At 49.6% G+C, this 20,358-nt stretch overlaps 1 protein-coding gene across 1 annotated transcript; it reads right to left on the bottom strand.

Moving 5' to 3' along the window:
- Positions 1-8,609: 8,609 nt before the first annotated feature.
- Clec4f (C-type lectin domain family 4 member F) lies at positions 8,610-18,559 on the bottom strand. Its single transcript, XM_032905097.1, has 7 exons — positions 18,408-18,559; positions 17,512-17,628; positions 17,124-17,207; positions 14,866-15,804; positions 10,357-10,508; positions 9,461-9,579; positions 8,610-8,960 (listed from the first exon to the last, which is right to left on the bottom strand). Exons 1-7 carry the CDS (start codon positions 18,481-18,483, stop codon positions 8,780-8,782), a joined length of 1,668 nt encoding a protein of 555 aa, XP_032760988.1. The 5' UTR covers positions 18,484-18,559; the 3' UTR covers positions 8,610-8,779.
- Positions 18,560-20,358: the final 1,799 nt, after the last annotated feature.

The raw sequence follows: 20,358 nt of genomic DNA, 5'->3' as shown, positions 1-20,358 counted from the left end.
GTGTGTGTGTGTGTGTGTGTGTTGTGTGTGTGTGTGTAACATACTCGTGTGGATAGGATTCTCAACTGGCCTAGAAAAAGCTCCAACCTGATTCCTGAGTAAGAGGCTCCTGTCCGTACCAAGGTCCCTGTAATTTTCTCTTTCTATCATGTCTCACAATGAAAGAAACTTTATTATCATTTTGGTAGGTTCTGCAACCCATTCAAGAGTGATTGTTAAGTCCCAGATTTAGTGAGAGACCTGGTTTCAGGGAACAAAGACAGATAGAAGAGGACTCTTGAGTCCAGGTAGTGGTAGGCACAGGATATATGTTACTGAAGAAATAAAGTTTCATAGATATGAGAAACAAAGTTATAAAAACAAGGTTTTGAGAAATACATCTGACGTCAGGTTGCCTAATGTTATGACAAAGTTTTAGTAGTCAGAATGACCAGCCTATTCTGACCATAAGTTGGGACAAAACAAAAGATAACTGTTCTCGGAAAGACCTCCCTACCCCTCCCTGTGGTAAATCCCAAGAACAACCACAAGATGTCATCCTGACCCTGCCTGACCACCCAGTTCCAACTTAGCCCTTTCCCAGTAAATTTCCAAGGCCAGGTGAAGGGCTGGATAAGGAAGGTGTCTAACTGAGCCAAGAACAGCCCCCTTGAACAGGCCAGCCAATACCTGACCAGATCCTTTGTCCTGTGTACCACCAATGAGAATAAGCCAGCTAACCCTGTTGCTGAAGACTGCCCTCTGTAAAGAATAAAAGTTGTGTGCCTCTCCCTGCGTGGATCAGCAACCCCACGTACGTGGATCATTAAATCTCTTGCCATTGCAGCAGTCTCTCAAGTTGTGTTCTGTGGGTTGCACTCCTGAGGTAAGGCCACTTCAGGGTCTTACAACATTACCATTCCAAAAGGTAGGGAAGGGAGCATGGTGGACCAAATATTGGACCAGAGAAGACCCAAAACCAGCTGAGCACACTCCAAACTCTTCATCTCCATGTCTGATGTCAAAGTGCTCTTCAGATCTCCAACCCCCTCCAGCTTTGTTGACTACAACAGAGTTCTTTCTCTTGCATGGGTTCCACTCCCTGGAAGCAGCTTTCCTCAGCAGGTATCCCATAAGTCTGACATCTCCGACATTTTGGGAGTTCCAAGATGACCTAGGCTTCACCTTCACAGCCCCACACAGTGGCCTTTCTAGGCCTCCGTGCAGGGACACTCAGCACACCTGGCCTCAGCATCTTTCCTTCATTGTGGGAAGCTGGGCCACTCCCTATGGGCCAAGCATTCAAACCCATTCCATAATCCCTTTCTCCTATCCTTGACTCGAAAGCCTGAGCCATGTGGCAGAAACTGCCAAGTTCTGCTGCTTTCTGGGGCTAAAGCATGACCTTCACTCAATTACCACTTCACCAGCTCTGTGATTTCGATGGTTTCCTTCACTGCCTAAGACTGACTGTCCTGGAGCTCACTCTGTAGACCAACCTAACCTTGAACTTAGAGATCTGCTAGCCTCTGCCTTCTGAGTACTGGCAGTAAAGACATATACCAACTTTAATTCCTCTTCAGAAGTTGGAAGCTTAGCTGGTGAGGGTCTCGCCCTGAGGTCACCACTCCTTTTATTCCATGGCTTAATCTGTTTGTCTTCTTGAACACAGAACTTAGTTCCATTCTACTTGCTGGTGACTCTTTTCTCCTCAATCTGTACATTTTGAACTTTTACTTGTGCAGCTTGGTCTTTTTCATTGCAGATCTTCATAAGAGCGAACACTAATAACAACACGACAGAATCAACCCTAGATTGTTTGGAGATTTCCTCTGCCATCGGAATTAATCCAATTCTCTTCACTTTAGCCTCAGGCAGACTCTTCAGACAAGGACAAGAAGCAGGCACACTCTTCATCAAAATATCACAAAAACAATCTCTAGGCAACATAATAAAATTCTCCTCCTCTGAAACCTCTTGAACCAGGCCCCCACAGTTCAAATTGTCCTCAGCACGGCTTCCGTGTTCCTACTAGGATGACTCATTAAGCAGCACTTAAAGCGTCTCAAGACTTTCCTAACCCAAAGTCAAAATTCCTCCAAACAAAAGCAGAGTCAGGCCTCTACAACAATACCCCACTCTTGGTAGCAATTCCTGCTTTAGTTAGGGTTTTGTTGACCATGGCAACTCTTTAAAGAGAGACATTTAATTGGGCCTAGCTTACAGTTTCAGAGGTTAGAAACTACAGTTGCTAGAGAAGGAGTTAAGAGTTTTACAGCTTGAACCTCAAGCAACAGAAGACCATGGGCCACACTGGATGTTGCTCAAGCATAAGAGACCCTCAACATCCACCTCCACGATACCACACTTCCTCCCACAAGAGGACCCCTACTCCAGCAAGGCCACATCTCCTGATAGTGTCACTGCCCATGGGCCAAGCATTCAAACACATGAGTCTATGGGGGACATTCCTATTCAACTACTACACAAAGCAAAAAACTAAGGGACTTTTGAGGGGTCATATGGGAAGCTACTAAAGAAGCTGCTTAAAATATATACATATAATCGAGTCACCAAATAACAAGGGAGATAACGCCCCAACTAGACAACTTTCCACCAAGTAAAAGTCACCGTGCCAGGAATGGATAACATCTACTCAAGCCATGGACCACAGGAGGCCAGTGGAAACACCCAGACATCTCAGGCTGTTGTCAAGGCTCTTAGTTGAATTTTACAAACGGATGGTAAAGCCCTATTGCTGAAGACAGCACAGGCATCTCTCGTTGAACACAGAGAAGTTGAGTTGGTGGCTAACGAGAATCTTTGCTGCTACCGACTAACGTTTATGGTACTGGAAGGCACTCTACACGCTGCCAGAGGAGAAAGGTAACCACCAATCCAGCCACGAACCCTGTGACCTACAACGGTGATTTGCCTGAATGACACACTGTGGAATAACGGCACGAGCATTGTGTGAGTAACCAACAGCCCCTCAGTGGATTTCTGGCTCCCCCCATGAGATTACATCCATGCCTGACAGAGTTTGTGCAGCCAAGACACTGAGACTTGATCTGGAGGTCTGGACCTAGAGGATCTAGAGGACGGTCTAGAGAAACACAACAAACCAACCAACAATGAAGTAAAATGACTCCTGATGAGCGTCTGCTATGCGGATAGAGCAACGCCTCCCTCAGCCACCGTCTTTCTGCAATGGACAAGAACTAATACAGAGACCCACAACTGGATGATGTGCAGAGAGTGAGAGACCTTGAAGTATTCAGTCCAAAATAGGATGTCTCCATCAAATTGCTCCCCTTGGAGCTCAGGGAACAATTTGGAGGTGAGGCAGAAAGGTTGTAAAGCCAGCGGGGATGGATCACCAGAGAAACTGTCTTCCAGGCACAACAGGACTGACACACACATAAACACAGAGAAAGTGGCAGCATGAACCGGGCCTGCACAGGGTCAAGCCACAGAAGGTCCCAACCCTGAGTGGGGGGTGGGGGTGGGCGGCAGACACAGGCTCCCATAACTAATCATGAAGCTATTTCCAACTGACGATGATCACAAGGAAAAACTTCAATCTTCTCCAGTGGAGTCACTTTGGATATATAAACCGTATTTAAGGGTAGGTCTCAGGCCATAGGTGGCCAACACAAAATAAACTTTAAATCATATTGCTTTGTTTGGGCATATTTTTACATTACTGGTCTTTGCTTATATCTTAGTTTCTGATTTTGTGTTTTTATGAGTTCTGTTCCTCTCTCTCTCTCTCTCTCTCTCTCTCTCTCTCTCCCCCCCCTCCACCTTTCCCTTCTCACCAATAAACCTCTGTATTTAAAAAAATCTGCTTGTTTTATTTGTCTGTTTTCTTTGGGGGGGATATCTTTTTATTTACATTTCAAATGTTATTCCCTTTCCCAGTTTCCTGGACATAAGCCCCTCTCCTCTCCCTCTCTCCTTCTTCTATAAGGGCATTCCCCACCCATTCACCCCCCATTTCCACCCCCCCCAGACATTCCCCTACACTGGGGGGGTCCAGCCTTGGCAGGACCAAGGGGCTTCTTCTTCCATTAGTGCCCAACAAGACCATCCTCTGCTACATATGCAGCTGGAGTCATGGGCCAGCCCATGTCTTTGGGTAGTGATTTAGTCCCTGGGAGCTCTGGTTGATTGACATTGTTGTTCTTATGGGGTTGCAAGCCTCTTTAGCTCTTTCAATTCTTTCTCTAATTCCTCCAACTGGGGTCCCGTTCTCAGTTCAGTGGTTTGCTGCTAGCATTTGCCTCAGAGTATTGACATGCTCTGACCGTGTCTCTCAGGAGACATCTATATCCGGTTCCTGTCAGCATGCATTTCTTAGCTTCATCAATCTTATCTAGTTTTTGGTGGCTGTATACATATGGGCACATGTGGGGCAGGCTCTGAATGGGCATTCCTTCAGTCTCTGCTCCAAACTTTGCCTCCATATCCCCTCCTATGAATATTTTTGTTCCCCCTTTTAAGAAGGAGTGAAGCATCACACTTTGGTCATCTTCCTTCTTGAGCTTCATGTGATTTATGGATTGTATCATGGGTAGTTCGAGCATTTGGGCTAATATCCACTTATCAGTGAGTGCATACCATGTGTGTTTTTCGGTGACTGGGTTACCTCTCTCTGGATGATATTTTCTAGTTCAATCCATTTGCCTATGAATTTCATGAAGTCGCTGTTTTTGACAGCATAGTAGTACTCCATTGTGTAGATATACCACATTTTCTGTATCCATTCCTCTGTTGAAGGGCATCTGGGTTCTTTCCAGCTTCTGGCTATTATAACTAAGGCTGCTATGAACACAGTGGAGCACGTGTCTTTGTTATATGTTGGAGCATCTTTTGGGTATATGCCCAAGAGAGGTATAGCTGGGTCCTCAGGTAGTGCAATGTCCAATTTTCTGAGGAACTGCCAGACTGATTTCCAGAATGGTTGTACCAGTCTGCAATCCCACCAACAATGGAGGAGTGTTCCTCTTTCTCCACATCCTCACCAGCATCTGTTGTCACCTGAGTTTTTTATCTTAGCCATTCTGAGTGGAATGAGGTGGAATCTCAGGGTTGTTTTTATTTGAATTTCCCTGATGACTAAGGATGTTGAACATTTTTTTAGGTGCTTCTCAGCCATTCGATATTCCTCAGCTGAGAATGTTTTGTTTAGCTCTGTGCCCCATTTTTAAATATGGTTATTTGGCTGTCTGGTATGTTTTCTAAAGAGAGAGAATTCATGGCGTTGGATAGGTGGGAAGATGGGGAGGATGTGAGAGGAAAGGGGAGAATGGAACAATAATCAATATATTATATGAATTTTCAATAACAAAATAAAACATGGAGCCACTTGGCTATGCACACACAGGAAGGGGGAGGAGGAGGAGGAAGAAAACAAAGATAATAAAATAGTGTCAATGAGGTAAAGCTCTGTTCGGTCAGGAGATCTAACAGATTCCACTTTTGCAATGTTTTAGTTTACTTTAATGACATGTATGTGCATGAGTGCAGATGCCCACTGAGGTCAAAAGAGGGCGTCCGATGCTCTGGAGCTGAAGTTACAGGCAGTCGTTGGCCTCCTAGCAAGACTACTGAGAACTGAACTTGTGGCCTCTACAAGAGCAATGCTCACTCTTCATTAGCTCCTAAGCCATTTCTCTAGCCCCAGATTCCCACTTCTGTACATTGCCATAGCTGGAGGAGTCCTTTTGTTATAATCAACTAGAAAACTCATCCCTTGGCAATGGGCAAAGAGACACCTTATTGGTGGTGGTGGTGTTTAAAAAAATATGTATATAAGTACACTTTCTCTGTCTTCAGACACACAAAAGAGGACATTGGATCCCATTACAGATGTTTGTGGTCCATGTGGTTGCTGAGAATTGAACTCAGGACCTCTGGAAAAGCAGTCAGTGCTCTTAACCGCTGAGCCATCTCTCCAGCCCTGGTAGCTATTCTTGTATCAGTCGAGGGCAGAGCAGATGACAGTCCTTTGTGCATCTAGCTTGACGCCTGGCTTGGTGGCCAGAGACTCCAAGGACTCATAAAAATAAATCAAGTCAAATCCAGGCAGCATAACACATGAGAAAGACAGACAGAGACTTGTGGACCACCATGCCACCCGCACACCTGTGGGTGTGCACACAGTGCCCTGCACAGGTGAGCCGCAGACACCTGCTTGCCAACACACCATGCAGCACAGATGGGGGATGTCACCCAGGGGCCTGCCAGACATGTGGTCAGCCTGCAGCAGGAGCCACCACAGTGTGAGAGTCCACAGTGGTCAGATGGGAGGGAAAGAGAAGCAGAACAGCTTGAGCATCATGGAGAGAGGTGGAACTGGAGACTTGAAGGTAGAGAGAAGCAGCCTTCTGTGCGTGGCCATCCTCGCCACCTGGAGCCGTCCATGCTGAGGTCCCAGCCAGAGCTGCGGCTGAGGACCATGGCTGAGTCCATGGCTACACAGTGGGAGAGGCTGAATATTGATGTCCCTGACTCAAACTACCACCAGAGAACATGGGGATATCTTTGGTCAGGGCAACCATTGGGGACCACGTGAATGTCCAGGGGCTATGCAAAACTGACACACCCCTCACTGCCCTCACTGAATGTGGCACTCTGGAGAGCTGACCCCATCTTTCACCTCTGGCAGCACACGAAAGAGTGAGCCCCGCACCTTGCCCAGGCAGCGCAGTGGAGCTGACCCTGACGACAAGGATGTGAGTGAGCCGGCCCCAAGGTATGAGTGTGGGAGAGCTGCACTGCTGCTCATCTGCCATGGGTGGGGTGGCCCAGGTGCAGAGGTGATGCCCTCAGCCTCTCATCACCTCTGGCAGTCAGGAAAGCTGCCCACAAGGTCATGAGCTCAGGAGAGCTGGCCCTGCCCCTAACTGGCTGGAGCTCTCAAGAAAGCAAGCCCTGCACCTCTCCTGGGCAGCAGAATAGTACTGAGCTGAGATAGGTGTGGGAGAGCCATCCCTGAGGATGAGAGTAAGGGAAAGCTGGCCTAACCACTTGTCTGCCATGAGGTGTGTGCAGGTGTGATGTCCTCCCCTCCCTCCTCTCCCTCCCCCTCCTCCCTCACCAGTTAGGAAAGCTGGCCCTGGAATAATGAGAGCAGGTGAGCTGGCCCTGTCCCTCCTCTGCTAGCCCCAGCACTTGAGGGAACGGACCCTGCCTCTTGTCTGGGCAGCACAGTGGAGCTGCCCCGATATGCAAAGGCAAGGGCGATACAGTCCCGAGTGTTAGAGCAGGAGAGCTGACCCAGCGCCTCCAGGCTGCAGCACTTGGGAGAGTTGGCCTTGCATCTTGACTGGGCAGCTCAGTAGAGCTGGTTCTGGAGGTGTGGTGTGGGTGAAGGAGAGCGGGAGAGCGGGAGAGCAGGATGGGAGAGCGGGAGAGCGGGAGAGCGGGAGAGCGGGAGAGCGGGAGAGCAGGATGGGAGAGAGGGAGAGAGCTTCCTCTGCCTCCTGCCGAAGGCTGCACTGGGCGCTCAGTAACTGTCCAAGCCTCTTAGTTGACCCACCTTAAAATCTATAATGTAGGGGGATGTGAAAGGGCCAGGCCTGCTGTTCCAAAGTTTCAGAATCTCCACAACACAGGGTAACAGCAGGACAGCAGGATAAACAGGGAAGGAGGATTGGGGGGGGTCGGGGCGGGGGGAGTCCTGATAAGGATCCAATATTGATGCTTTTGCAGAAGCCACAGTTCTTGAACCACAGCAATGCAAGTGAAGATGCGTGGACAGAAGGAAATACTGTGGCATACGACAGCTGTGACATGGTGACATACTACAGCTTCTACGATAGGGTTTTTTAAACTTTCTTTGGGGGAGTTGTTGGGGTTTTTTGTTTGTTTTTTATTTAGGTGGGAGATTGCAAGGTCAACGGTCAGATCTGAGGAGACAGAGAAATGAGCAGAACTTGGGTGCCTGATGTGAAACAAAGAATAAAAGTTAAAAAAACAAAAAAACAAAAAACAGCAACAACTAGAAAACCCGACACACTAACATACAGGAGACCATTTCCAGATATGGACAGTAGGCAGACTAGAACTTCTGACCAAGTTAGGGAGCTGGGAATCAGATGGAACCTTCTCTCTGAAAGTTCTTCCACAGAACAGGGAAGATGACATTTATAAGGAAAGGCACTCCACCCAGGTTGAGAAGAGAGAGCTCATTGCAATTTGAGGGAAGAATACAGAGGCCAGAGAGAGAGAGAGAAAGATCCAGACACTTGCATGGGATTCCCTGTGTATGTGTGGAGTGTTCCACAGACACCAAGAGAAAGCTACCGAGGTTCTCGTCCCAAGGGGAGCAAAAGTTAATCCCTGCAAAGATTAGTGAGATGAAGGAAAGGGTGGGGCGGAGAGCCTACCGCCTCACAGGACAAGGGAGAGAAACAGGACTCCATCTGCACACATAGAGAAACACATGGAACCCCTGGGGTGATTTAGGAAGGATCTGCAGTTCCTGTGAAACCCCAGCTGCTGTCTGCACTGTCACTGAAAAGTGTACCTGTAGGAACAGAAAGACCCGAGGGAAGGAGGGGCAGTCCAGGGAGATGTGGGTGTGGAAGCAGCTGCGGGGACTATCAAGAGCCAAGTTTCTGTCCGTTCAATGAGTGTTTATTGAGGGCTTCTCTAGGCAGACATGTTGGGGCACTGAGGGGACACTAGCACGCAGGGCTTATCTTTAAGGAGGCAAGCATGTTTTAAATGGCGGGACAATGGCAACACAGGACAGAAGAAGTCCTGAGGAGAGTTCAAGGCTATAGGAGTCTCAGGGAAGAGAGACTGAGCTCTGGTCCATTCTGGCCACAGACCAATCTGTAGACTTCTTGCACACCCAGTTGTAGGCGGTCCCACAGGCCATGTCGTTCCACATCCGCTGCAGATGAACACAGTCTTCACGCTCTCCGTTTCCATGTCTCCAGTTGTCAGGCTGGCCTTGCCTCCAAAACCTGGAAGAACATGGTTTTACTATGCTAGACAAAGCGGCATTCCTTCCCCATGTCCCCTGAGGGTGGACAGGACTGGGACTAGTGGAGTGCTTGGAGAGGCCCTGCTGGGGCTGCCCTCCCTCTGTTACTGATGATCTGGTCTGACAGGGAAGCCTCCATAGAATTCAACACTTGGAGGAAACAAATGAATAGATGAGATCAAAAAAGCAGGAAGGCAAGAGTCTGCTAGCCCTCGGACCTGTCCTTTCTAGAAGCCGTTCTACTGGCCTCAGGAGTCAACATACTACATGCCATATCACATACCACAAACATTGCACACCACACACCATGCATGTCACCCTCATCACATATATGTATAAACACACATATACACACATCACATATGCACTCTACAGGACACACACTACTAACACTCACTGGACAGGACCATACACGAAGAACGGTAAAACCTGCCCAAGGCAGACAGTGCCTGAACAGAGCTAGACAGAGGTTAGACTCACCTTCTGCTCTGGACATAATCGAATGGTGTCCCATCCACCCAGCGCCAGTTGCCCTCTGTGCCCTGATCAGTGAGCCCAATCCAATGGTCCACAGCATTTGTGATCTGTACCAGGAATGCCTGTGCGAAGGAGGTGGGGCTGTGAGAAGCTGACTCTTTGGATCATCCCTTCCCTGACCCCTAATCAGAGAGCCCATCTCAGTGCAGGAGTTCCCAGAACCTTCCATGGCTTCTCCGATATCTAGAGCAGCAGGTAGGTCCCTCTGGGGAAGCCCTATCTTCCCCCCATATTGACCTGTCTTCAATGGCCCTCACACTTGAGAAAGGGTATGACTTTATTGGGACAGAAATCCTCATTCTAGTTTATTTTTAGCAGCACTGTGCAAGTCCTGGGAGAGCAGCAAGGAACGGACAATTTTGCAGGTTAAGCCAAATCAAACAGCATAGTCCTCTGTTAGTCTAATGGACAGTATTTCCTTGGAGAATCTAAGATGCTTAAGAGTGAGTCTAGCTCCCAGGGGGCCAGGGTCTCCTCTTCACCAGCCCTGCACAGCCTGGAGATTCCAAACCAGACTGATGTCCAGAAAGGAAGGCTGACGGGGCTGAGGGAAAGTGAGAGAGAAACACACCCTACATTGAAGAGTGTCACAGGTCTTTCCCCTCCCTTCCAGCTAACATCTGCTGGGGCCTACAGGTCTTCCTCCTTCCCTGAGCAGGGGCAGTAGCTGGTCACACTTCTACCTCAGTACAGAGTGCTCTTGGGAACTCAGTAAATATTTGTTCCTTACCTGATGGGGACATGAGGGACTCTGCCACCCATTAGGAGGACAAAAGCTTAAGTTTCCATGTCCCTAACCAGACCTGACTCTCAGCCTTCCCCAGGCCCGCAGCTCTAACCTGCTCCTCCTGAGAGGTCACCGAAGCCAGGTGTGCTCCCTGGGACACACAGAAATTCTCGGCCTCATGCCATGACTTCTTGTCACGAGAAAAGTAATAAAACTTTCCATTGAAGTACTTCCAGTCCTGCATGATCAGCTGGAGAACCTGATCTAGAACAACGGTCAGGGAGAAAGAGTCAGGAGCAGATGGTGTCCCAAAGCCAGTCTCTACTCTACCAGGTCTGACCTTGGAAAATCACAAGCCCTGGCAATTCCCAATGCTCAATGTCCCAGGAGCAGGGCTGGGACCCCACACCCCAGTCATACAGCCCATCCTAGAGGCAGCATTGCAAGACACCTAGGTGTCCCAGTCACTCCTGGGGACCTTCAACTTTGTCACCCATCAGCACTCTCTGCAGATGCCTGCTTTCTGGTATTCAACACTCTCCCGCTCATGACTGTCACCAGCCATTTCTGTCTGCTTCCAACCCTGCAACCTCTTTCACTTCCTGAGTTCATCTCCATCCGCAGACTCTAACATACACCCATGTCCTCTGTAAGAATGCTCAATGCTGGAGAAAATGGAGCAAGATGAAGGCACCCTGTACATTTTAAACGTATTTATTAGAAGGACGTCACATGTGTGTGCACAGCATGCATGTGGAGGTCAAAGGACAGCTTGCAGGAGTCAGTTCTCTCTCCCCACCATTTGAGTTCTACAGATCCAACTCAGGTTGTCAGGCTCGGTGACAAGCATTTTACCTACAGAACCACCTGGCCCACCCCAGGAAGAAGGTACCTTTAAATCGGGCAGAAACATCAATGGCGACACAAGAACTGAGGTCTCAGTGAAAGATGCTAAGTGTGCGAAGCAGAGATTCTCAACGCGTGGTCCTCACCTGGCTATGCCAGCCAGCATCATGGGGAAACTGGCTAAGATAAACGCTCCTTCTCTGTTCAGCCCCCAGATGCCCTTTAACATGTGCCACGGTTCTGCCAAGCCTTTGGGCAATCCTGGCACTGTCTGAGGTTGAAACAAGAATGGACAAACTGCACCCCAGCAACCTCCTCTCAGAAAGTCTTACTGGAGCACATCTGTGTGAAATCCGTGGTGCTCCCTCAATATTGCAGCAGGAAGCAGTTCTGACAGAGACTCCACCACACAGAAGTCTAAAATACTGCCTGTTTTGCCCTTTAAAAAAGATTCAAGGGCTCAGGAGATGACTCAATTAATGATGCTCCGGCTGCACGAGCATGAGGGTCAGCTCTGGGTACCCACGTAAAAGCCCAGTGTGCTACATGATGTGCCTAGCATCTTAGTGTTGGGAGGTGGAGACAACAGATCTCTTAAGTTCACCAACCAGTGCCCACTTAATGGAACGGAATGAGAAGCACTGTCTGCAAAAATAAGGTGGATGTAGCTCAGTGGGTAGGGTGCTTGGCTGTTGTGTAGAAAGCAATGGAGTTCTGGTCACAGTACTACATGAACCACTCATAATAGGGCACTTCTTTAGTCCCAGAACGCATGGAGGTGGAAGCAAGAGGATAAGGAATTCAAGGTCATCCTTGGTTAGATACCAAGTTTAAAGACAGCCTGGGGTATATCCATCTCAAAGACAGACACACAGACAGACACACAGACAATAGAGAGGTGATAGATCAAGTGGAGAGAGACTGAGGAAGACAGTCTAGCCTCTATACACATGTGCACTCATATGTAATGTGTGTCTACACTACACTGCACACTGAAGAAGGGCATGGGTTAGGAAAGCTCAAAGCATGGCTGCTACTAGACGCATCTAGAAGGTTTTCCTAAAGTTCTGAGGCCAGGCTGCATCCAGGCCAAAAGGTCTCAGATCCAGAGCTGAACTTTTATGCTTTTTTTTTGGGGGGGGGGGACCTCTCCATAGTTTACCCCAAAGTATGGAAGCAGTGGTTGCTGATGCTGCAACAGAAAGCCAGAGAGAATGTGAGAACAACGGGGCGGGGCGAGCAGGGGTGTGAAGCAGGGGCAGTTTCCAGACACCCATGTCAGTCCCAGCACACTGCCCACATAGTCCCACTGTCAAGTCTGCAGCAGCCGCTCCAGAAACGAGGTCCCTCCAGTTCTCCAGTTGTATAGCCTCTTTCACCTTGTGAGCCACCTCCCACTCCACCAGAGGAGGCAGCACCAAGTCCCAGCCCTCTCCTGTTCCAGGTGACCGGCCTCCTCCACACCCAACCGCATCGATAAGCTACCTATCCCACTCTGTCTCTCTCTGTCTGTCTCTGTTTCTCTCTGCGTCTCTCTGTGTGTGTCTCTCTGTCTCTCTCTCTTCCTTCCTCCCTCCCTCTCTCTCCCTCCCCTCTCTCCCTTCTTTCTCTCTTTACCTCTTTATTTGCTGCTTCTCTGTTTCTTTCTCTCGCTTTCAAACTCAGCCCATCTTGAGGGAGTTCACCAAAACTCCCAAAACATTAATGAATTTGCATTGAACACAGCAAAATCCTGCAAGCTCTGTGGCTGTCTTCTCACACCTGCCTCTCCATACCTGACACATGATCAATATTTCATATGCTGGCCTCTTCAGGCACACTTCTAATCTTGTGAAGCTTTCCTCCCCTTCTCCACCCACATCCTTCCCCTCATGGTGCACCTTGCCATATGCACGAAACGCCACCACCTCATTGCTGTAATGAGGACCAGCATCTCATGACCAAGTCTGTCCCCACAGCCCAGAGCCAACATCCAAGAGCCTACAGCTCAGGCCTTGGTTCAGGTGCACACAGCCTGCGAATGACAGCCTCAAATCCCCAAAGAGCATTCCAGATCCAGCAATCGAGGTCTTTATCTCCGATGGAGACTGGGAAGCCAAGCCTTCTAGGGAGTCTCCTTGCCACCCTTCAGCAGTCCCCAGCTTTTGGAGGAGGAGGAGTTGCAAGCTCAGAGCCTTTCCTGTTCACTGTGTGTCTCCCAGGCAGCCCCTGGCCTCTGGTGCACTGTTCTCAAGGGGCCCTCTCTAATGTGACTAGGTTGTAAGTCGCTTTTTATGGAGAATAGGTCAGAGCACTTTTGCAGAGTGTGTCTTTCTTCATCCTGGCACTGTCTAAGATGAGGCTGACACTGAAGGTATATATGAAGCAGCTGGAAAGCCACTGTCCTGGCCCCTGCCTGCTGCACAGAGCCCACACCTGAGAAAGCTGCCCTTTTCCACAGGCTCCTCATCTGCTGGGAGTTTCCAGGACCCTGGATTCCTGTCCCCATGCCTATGACCTTGTTCTCTTGCCCTGTGTGCCTGCTGTGCAGCTAAGGGTCTTCAGAAGTCAGCTCAAGACCTTCTCATCTGAACTCCTGTGCTGCACACGCTAGAAGGGAGGGCCCGCCCAGCTTCTTCATCCCAGTCCCCAGTCCCTGCTTCTCCCCTCTCGTCCCTTTCACTTGTCTGCGCATCATTTCTGCAAGCCTGCCCTCATAGCCCACCAAGTTGTGGTGGTGGGGACGTTTTCTCAGTCTCTGTGCCCCAACAGTGATGCCTCAGGAAACCTCAGCTGCACGTGTGGGGCCTGGTACACTGTTTAAAGTTTTCTGTGTTGACCTGCTTGATCTGGCTGTGAAACAATCCTGTTATCCTCATTTTGGATATAGGATCTTATGTATTCCGGGCCATCCTCAAACTCTGTGGAGCTGAGGTCGGCCTTGAACTTCTGATCCTCCTGCTTCCACCTCCTGAGTGCTGGGAACATAGATGTGCCACCATGATTGTCAACTCCTTTTTTTAAAGAAATTCATCCAGTTTTGTTTGTTGCGGGTTTCCCTCCCCCCAATTTTATCTGTTTGGGTATTTTGTTGGCATATCTTTCTGTCCACCAAATAAACGCTTGGTGCCCTCCTGGAGCTGAAGTTGCAGATGGCCACAATATGAATGGTGGGAATTGAACACTGGAAGTGCAACCAATGTTCCCAACTGCTGGGTCATCTATCTAGCCTTGTCTGTTTGTTTTTGAGACAGAGTCCAGCTGAATAATCCGGACTGCTCTCAAACTTACTGTGCAGCCCAGCCCAGGCTGGCAAGGAACTCTTGTGCTCCTCCTGCCTCTGCCTTCTGAGATTATGCTGAGATGACAGACAGCTGAGGAGCAAAGCTCACGGCAGAGCTTGTTCAAAGTCTCATGGTTTCAGGAAGCAGCAGATCAGAAGCAGAGCCCTGCTCCCCAATTGGTGTCCTCACATCTTGCTTGTGTACGGTTGTTTTGACACCGGCTAGATTATAAGCCATCCCAGGCTACCCAGGCTGGCTTATCTCCCTGAATGTGATCCCATCACCAGCACCATCCTCCTCCCCAGATGGTTAGGTGAGCAAAGAAGCTAAAGGGTCAGAGGTCATCACTCTCCACAAAGGCTGTCCCTCCCCAGACATGTACACACGCACACACTCACACACACATACTCACACACACACACTCACACACACATACTCACACACACATACTCACACACACACACTCACACACACATACTCACACACACACACTCACACATGTCTCTACTCACTCTGAGTTTTCTGCCCCTGCGTCTGTGCAGCCACAGCTTTCTGCAGGGCCTCCAGGTCACTCTGTTGCCCCTGAATCTTGGCAGTGAGAGTTTTGGTAGCCTCCAGACCTGTCTTCAAACTCTGCACCTCTGCCTTGGCCTTCTGAAGATTGCTCTGTAACGTCTGGACGTTGGACTTCAAGGCTGAGACATCACTCAGGTCCCTTCTCAGTGTCTGTAACTCTCTGCTGTAGTCTTCCAATTTGCCATTGACCACCTCAATCTGGGAGTTCAAGGAACTGGTGCTTTTCAGCTGAGCTTTTAGCCCCTGGATCTGGGTATCTGTCTGCTCCAGGTGGCCGTTTGCATTTTGAATCTGAGCAGTAAGTGTTTCTAGATCTTTCTTTAATGAGGTCATCTCCTCACCAGCTCTTTGCATATTGTCTCTCATGGCCTGGATTGCAGCACTAATGTTGTCCATACTGTGCTGGAGAAAGTTCTGAGTCCGGGAGCCGAGGTCATTTGAACTCTGCAGACTTCCCCTCAAAGCCTGGATCTCAGACTGGGCTTCCTCCAGGCCTCTGCCCAGCACATGGAGCTCAGCACTGGTGTTTTCTGTGCTGCTCTTTAAGAGACCTTGGGTCTGGGAAGTCATAGCATTTGCCTTTTCCAAATCGCCTCTCAGACTATGGATATCAGCACTGGCGACCTCCAAGGAGCTTCTCAGTGCCTGGGTCTCCGAGGCCAAGGCCCCAGTGCCCTTCAGCACATTCTTTGCCTGCTGGATGTCAGCATTGGCTTCCTCCAGATGGCCCCCAAGCAACTGCATCTGAGAACTAACATTGTCCATCCGGTACTTCAGTATCTGTATCTCCTTGTGACAGCTGCTAGAATTCCCATAGGCCCTGAGACTCTGGATAGCCTCTTGCATTTCTGCCCTCCTGACAAATTGGGAACAATCTGAAAAGAGGAAACAGGAGGCAATATAGAGGTCTGTCATGTGGGAAAGCGCAGATAGCAAATTAGAACGTTCCTTGATGTTCCTGGGTGTGGTAGTCAATACTGTCAAGTTGGAAGGGCCTAGAATTACCCAGAGGACAAACCTTGAGGTATATCTATAAGATAGTTTCCAGAGAGATTTAACTGATCAGAAAAGACCCACCCTGAATGTGGGCTTCACCGTCCTACGTGCTAAGGGGTCCCAGACTGATTGAGAAAGACGAAAAGCCTATCTACACAGCTGAGCACTGGTATCATAGCTCCCTGCTTCCCGGCCGTTAACACAGTGTTATCGACTACCTCAAGCTCCGGCTTCCATGCCTTCCGGCCAGCCATAATGAAATGTGCCTTCAAACTGCGAGCCAAGATAAGATCGCTCTTCAGTCGCTTTTCTAATTTACCGGTTGCAGCAGTGTGATGCATTAGAGACTCCTCCACACCTGCTCTGAGTGGTCCTAGGGCAGCCACTGGTCCCCGGAGCTACATAGACTCTGGGGATGGACCACCCAAGACTGCAGGCCTAAAAACGAGGTCCATGAAGAGCGGGGGAAACTGAAGCTCTGGCCTGGGTTCAATTCCCAACACTACCAAAAACATTTTTCTCAGATTACATGGCTAAAACAAAAAAGACTGAAAAGAGAACATGATTTTTTTAAAATCCCTTTCCGTGTGAAACTCTATAAGGAAACTGCCCTTTAGCACGACAAGTGAGGTTGAAGTCAGGAGGGAATGTGAGGGGTCACCAAGGGCTGCAAGGGGAGATGGCGGACAGACTTCTCACCTTGACCGTAGAGACAGTTCCAGGAACATACTCCATAGGGACCCATCAGACTGTGTAACTTAAATAAGTGCCCAATCTTTACAGCTACTGGGTCCCGACAGAGCTGTGCTTAAAAACGGAACAATTTTGTGTTTGGGGATACAGCTCATTTGATAGAACAAATGCTTAGTTTGCACAAGGTTGTGGGTTTGATCCTCAGCACCACAGAACCTGGGCATGGAGCCACACACCTGTACTGCTAGCACTATAGACGTGGAGGCAGGAGGATCAGATGTTTAAGGTCATTCTTAGGTTTTTAATTTGAAACCAACCTGAACTGCACGAGACCCTGTATCAATAAAAAAAAAAAAAAAAAAAAAAAGTTCACAGTATTTTTCAGGAGGAAGGTGGGAGCCAGAGCTAGAGTGTGGAAACCAGGGTCTGAGCCCCACACCCCACACCCCACACCCCACACCCGACACACCAGCACCTGGGGCGCGTCCTCACTGTAACTACTCACTGTCAGATCCAGAGTAGTTGCCTCCATGAAGCCCGGCTCTGACAGGATGATCCTCATTCAGCTTCTGTCTCCAAGGCTGTAAAACTGAGAAAGCCATTCCTAGGTCAGCTCAATCCGTAGCCCTGACATGATAGGCTGTCCACACAAGCTAGGGTTCCAGAAAGAGAGGAGCATCAAGGACCCTCTCCCCCCAAGTCCCCTGGATAGCCTCCATTCTCATGAGCTATCTCACAGCACAATGCGCTCTGTTGACTCCAGGTCTGGGCCTAGACTGGTGGTAAAATGTTACTTCAGAGAGCAGAAATGTCCAAAAGACTGCTGTCTAGGTGCCTTGGGACCTTTGCACAGAAGGAGAGTAAGTGTTGGCAAAAGTCACTTGAGAACTTACCCACCACAAAAAGAGCAAGGAGAGAGAAGAACACAGTCACCACCACTAGTGCCACAATGGCCTGGACGTGCCTCAGTGTCCTGGGAGCCATGGGAGCAGCTGACTTAGGCCCCAGTCCTGCAGGGGAAAGCCAAGACTCAGGGTAAGAGTGCAGGGAGGGCCAGGACTGTCCGTCCTGACACAGTCCCCTTGCTTGTCCATTAGAGATAAGAACACCCACCATGCTTCTCACAAGGAGCTACAGACAGGGAAAGAAAGCATTCTCTCTGGACAGGCAAAGATCAGGGGCTCACAACCCACAGAAACTGCAGTGGTGTGCTAGACTGAAACCCGCCCCAGAGAGAGCATCGCTGTGGAAATGCGGTCATAAAGGAAGAAAAAGTGAAGGAGGGGGGCAGACAGAAAGGGGGCTCATAGCAGGAGCCCAGACCTCCAGGTCCTCATCTTGTTAACAAGCATGACCAAATCAAGCATTAGTGTCCCCTGGGTGAATGGTTTCATTCCTGGAGCCTTCCACGGAGCTCGAAATGTTGCCATACGTGTCCCGGGCCTTCTGGGATTTGGTTAATAGCCAGGGGTGCACCCACTAATGATAGCAGAGAGCACCAGCCCCAGAGGATGCAGGGGCTAGGCAGTGTGCAAAGCTGGGCTTCAAAACCAGGCCCATCTGAACTCCAAGTGCACATCTTTCCTGACTTCGGGTTACTGTGCCCCGTGGAGGGGCTCTGAGAGGTGTCATATAGTGCCTGGGTGCTCAGAGTTCTGGTCCTCTGCTGACCCATTTGTTCTGAGCCATCTATTTACTACAGAACCAAGGCAGGGATGACACAACTCTCTGGACTGGCAAAGATGGGCTCAGAGGACACGGTATGGGCAGAAGCCCTAAGTATCCTTACCTTGGGGCTGTAGGATGACACACTGGTTGTCAGTGCAGAATTTAGCCATATCTCTGTTCAGTTCCGCCTCCTTCATCCTCCTGCACTGCTCTTGCCCCACGATTCTAAGGTCTGTCCTGGGAGCCCAGAGCAGTGGGAGTGGGAGACACCAATTTATCTTCTCCTGAGGTCATGGCCACTTCCCAGTCCTGCCTCCTCCCTCTGACTCTGCAGAAACCCCATGTTACCACCGGCCCCTCCTTTTGGAGTTCCAGAGGCCAAGAGTCCAACAGGCCTCTTCCCCTCTGCCGCTGGCTCCTTGCCAGCCTCTGCCTCAGAGCCACATACCACCCAACCTCCTTCAACAGGGTCTGAGATCTGCACCTAGGAAGAGGACCGCCAACTTTACAGAGGAAACATCCTTGTGAGGCTGAAGAGACAGCTCAGGCTCAGTCAGTGAAGACCAGAGTTTGGGTCCCCAGCACCCACATCAAAAGCTGGGCACAGCAGCATGTGCTTGTAGTCACAGTGCTGGGGAGGTGGCGGCAGGAAGGTTCTTACAGCTTTCTAGCCAGGCTACCTCACTGAATCAACTAGCTCTGGGTCCAAAGAGAAATTATTTTTCAATAAAGGTGGAAAGAGATAAGGGAAGGTGCCCAGCCCTGGCCTCTGATTTCCATCAGCCTTGAGGTAAGACACACCTTTAATCCCAGCGCTTGGGAGGCAGACGCAAGTTAATCTCTATGAGTTTGAGGCCAAGCTGGTCTACATAGTGAGTTCCAGGCTAGCCACAAAGCTCGACCCTGTCTCAAAAACCAAACAAACAACAGTGCATTTGTAGGGGATGCCTGCCCACTGCGAACCCCAGAACTTTACAGACAGGTCACAGGAAAGGAGCTGACATGCCTCACACGTGATCGTCGGCTGGGTCCCAGGCCACGGTCCCCGCAAGCCTGACCCCTGAGTAGCAGGAATCCTTGGTTATCATAAGGATTTCCTCTGAGCACAGCTGAGCTCATTAGGTGAGGTGACTCACCTTCTCTCCAGGATGGCCACCGGTTCCAGAAAGACCATCCCCGTGAGAAGGACTTCACCCTAAGCAAGGTAGGGTCCAGGCTGATCTCAGTTGGCAAATCACTTGTCTGACACACGTAAGGCCCTGGCTTCCATCCCAGGAAGGCTTTAAATACCGGTGACCACACAACTCAGGAGACAGAGACAGGAAAGGAGCAGAAGTTCAAAGTCATCCTCGGCTGACTCTGTCTCTCTCAAACAAACTGGCCTGGACAAGAAAACACAGAAGGATCAGTCTCGCCCTGACTCCTCAGATGCAGAAGTTAGCGCTCAGGAGCTGCCAAACCTTGTTTCTTGTCGTTCCATTGGCTCGGGCTATGCCTTCCAACAAACTCCAATAGTCTACCCAGTGTTTACACATAGTTCTGGGGTTTGTTCTAGGGAACCATCAAAGCTGAATGCCATGGCATTGGCTGTAAGACAGGCAGAAGGATGGGTTGCTTGGCAACCTACTAGTCAGAGATTTCTGAAGTGGGGACAGTCTTATAAGAGACTCTGGGAGCTCTCAGACGGTGAGGCCTCTGCTCTCTTGGGGAGTTGGCATCAGAACAATCCAATGATGGGCGCACAGCTGCTTTTGGAAAGAAAGGATGTCAGAGGAACCCAGTCAGAAGAGCAGTCAGGGAATACAAATCAGGACCCACCTTCATCTAAGCCAATGGATCCCAACCTTCCTAATACTACAACCCCTTAATCCAGTTTCTTAGGTGGTGATGACCCCCAACCGTAAAACTAGTGTTGCTACTTCACCACTGTAGTTCTTCTACGGTTATGGGTCATAATGTAGATATTTTTGGAGATAGAGGCTTGCCATAAGGCTCTCGACCCACAGGTTGAGAACCTCCCCCCATAAAGACGTCATCATTAGCAATGACATCTATGCAGGTGATGCCTTTGG

The sequence above is a fragment of the Rattus rattus genome, chromosome 6 (assembly GCF_011064425.1).
Source record: "Rattus rattus isolate New Zealand chromosome 6, Rrattus_CSIRO_v1, whole genome shotgun sequence".
Taxonomy (NCBI): Eukaryota; Metazoa; Chordata; class Mammalia; order Rodentia; family Muridae; genus Rattus; species Rattus rattus.
This window is presented reverse-complemented; position numbering and strand designations above follow the sequence as displayed.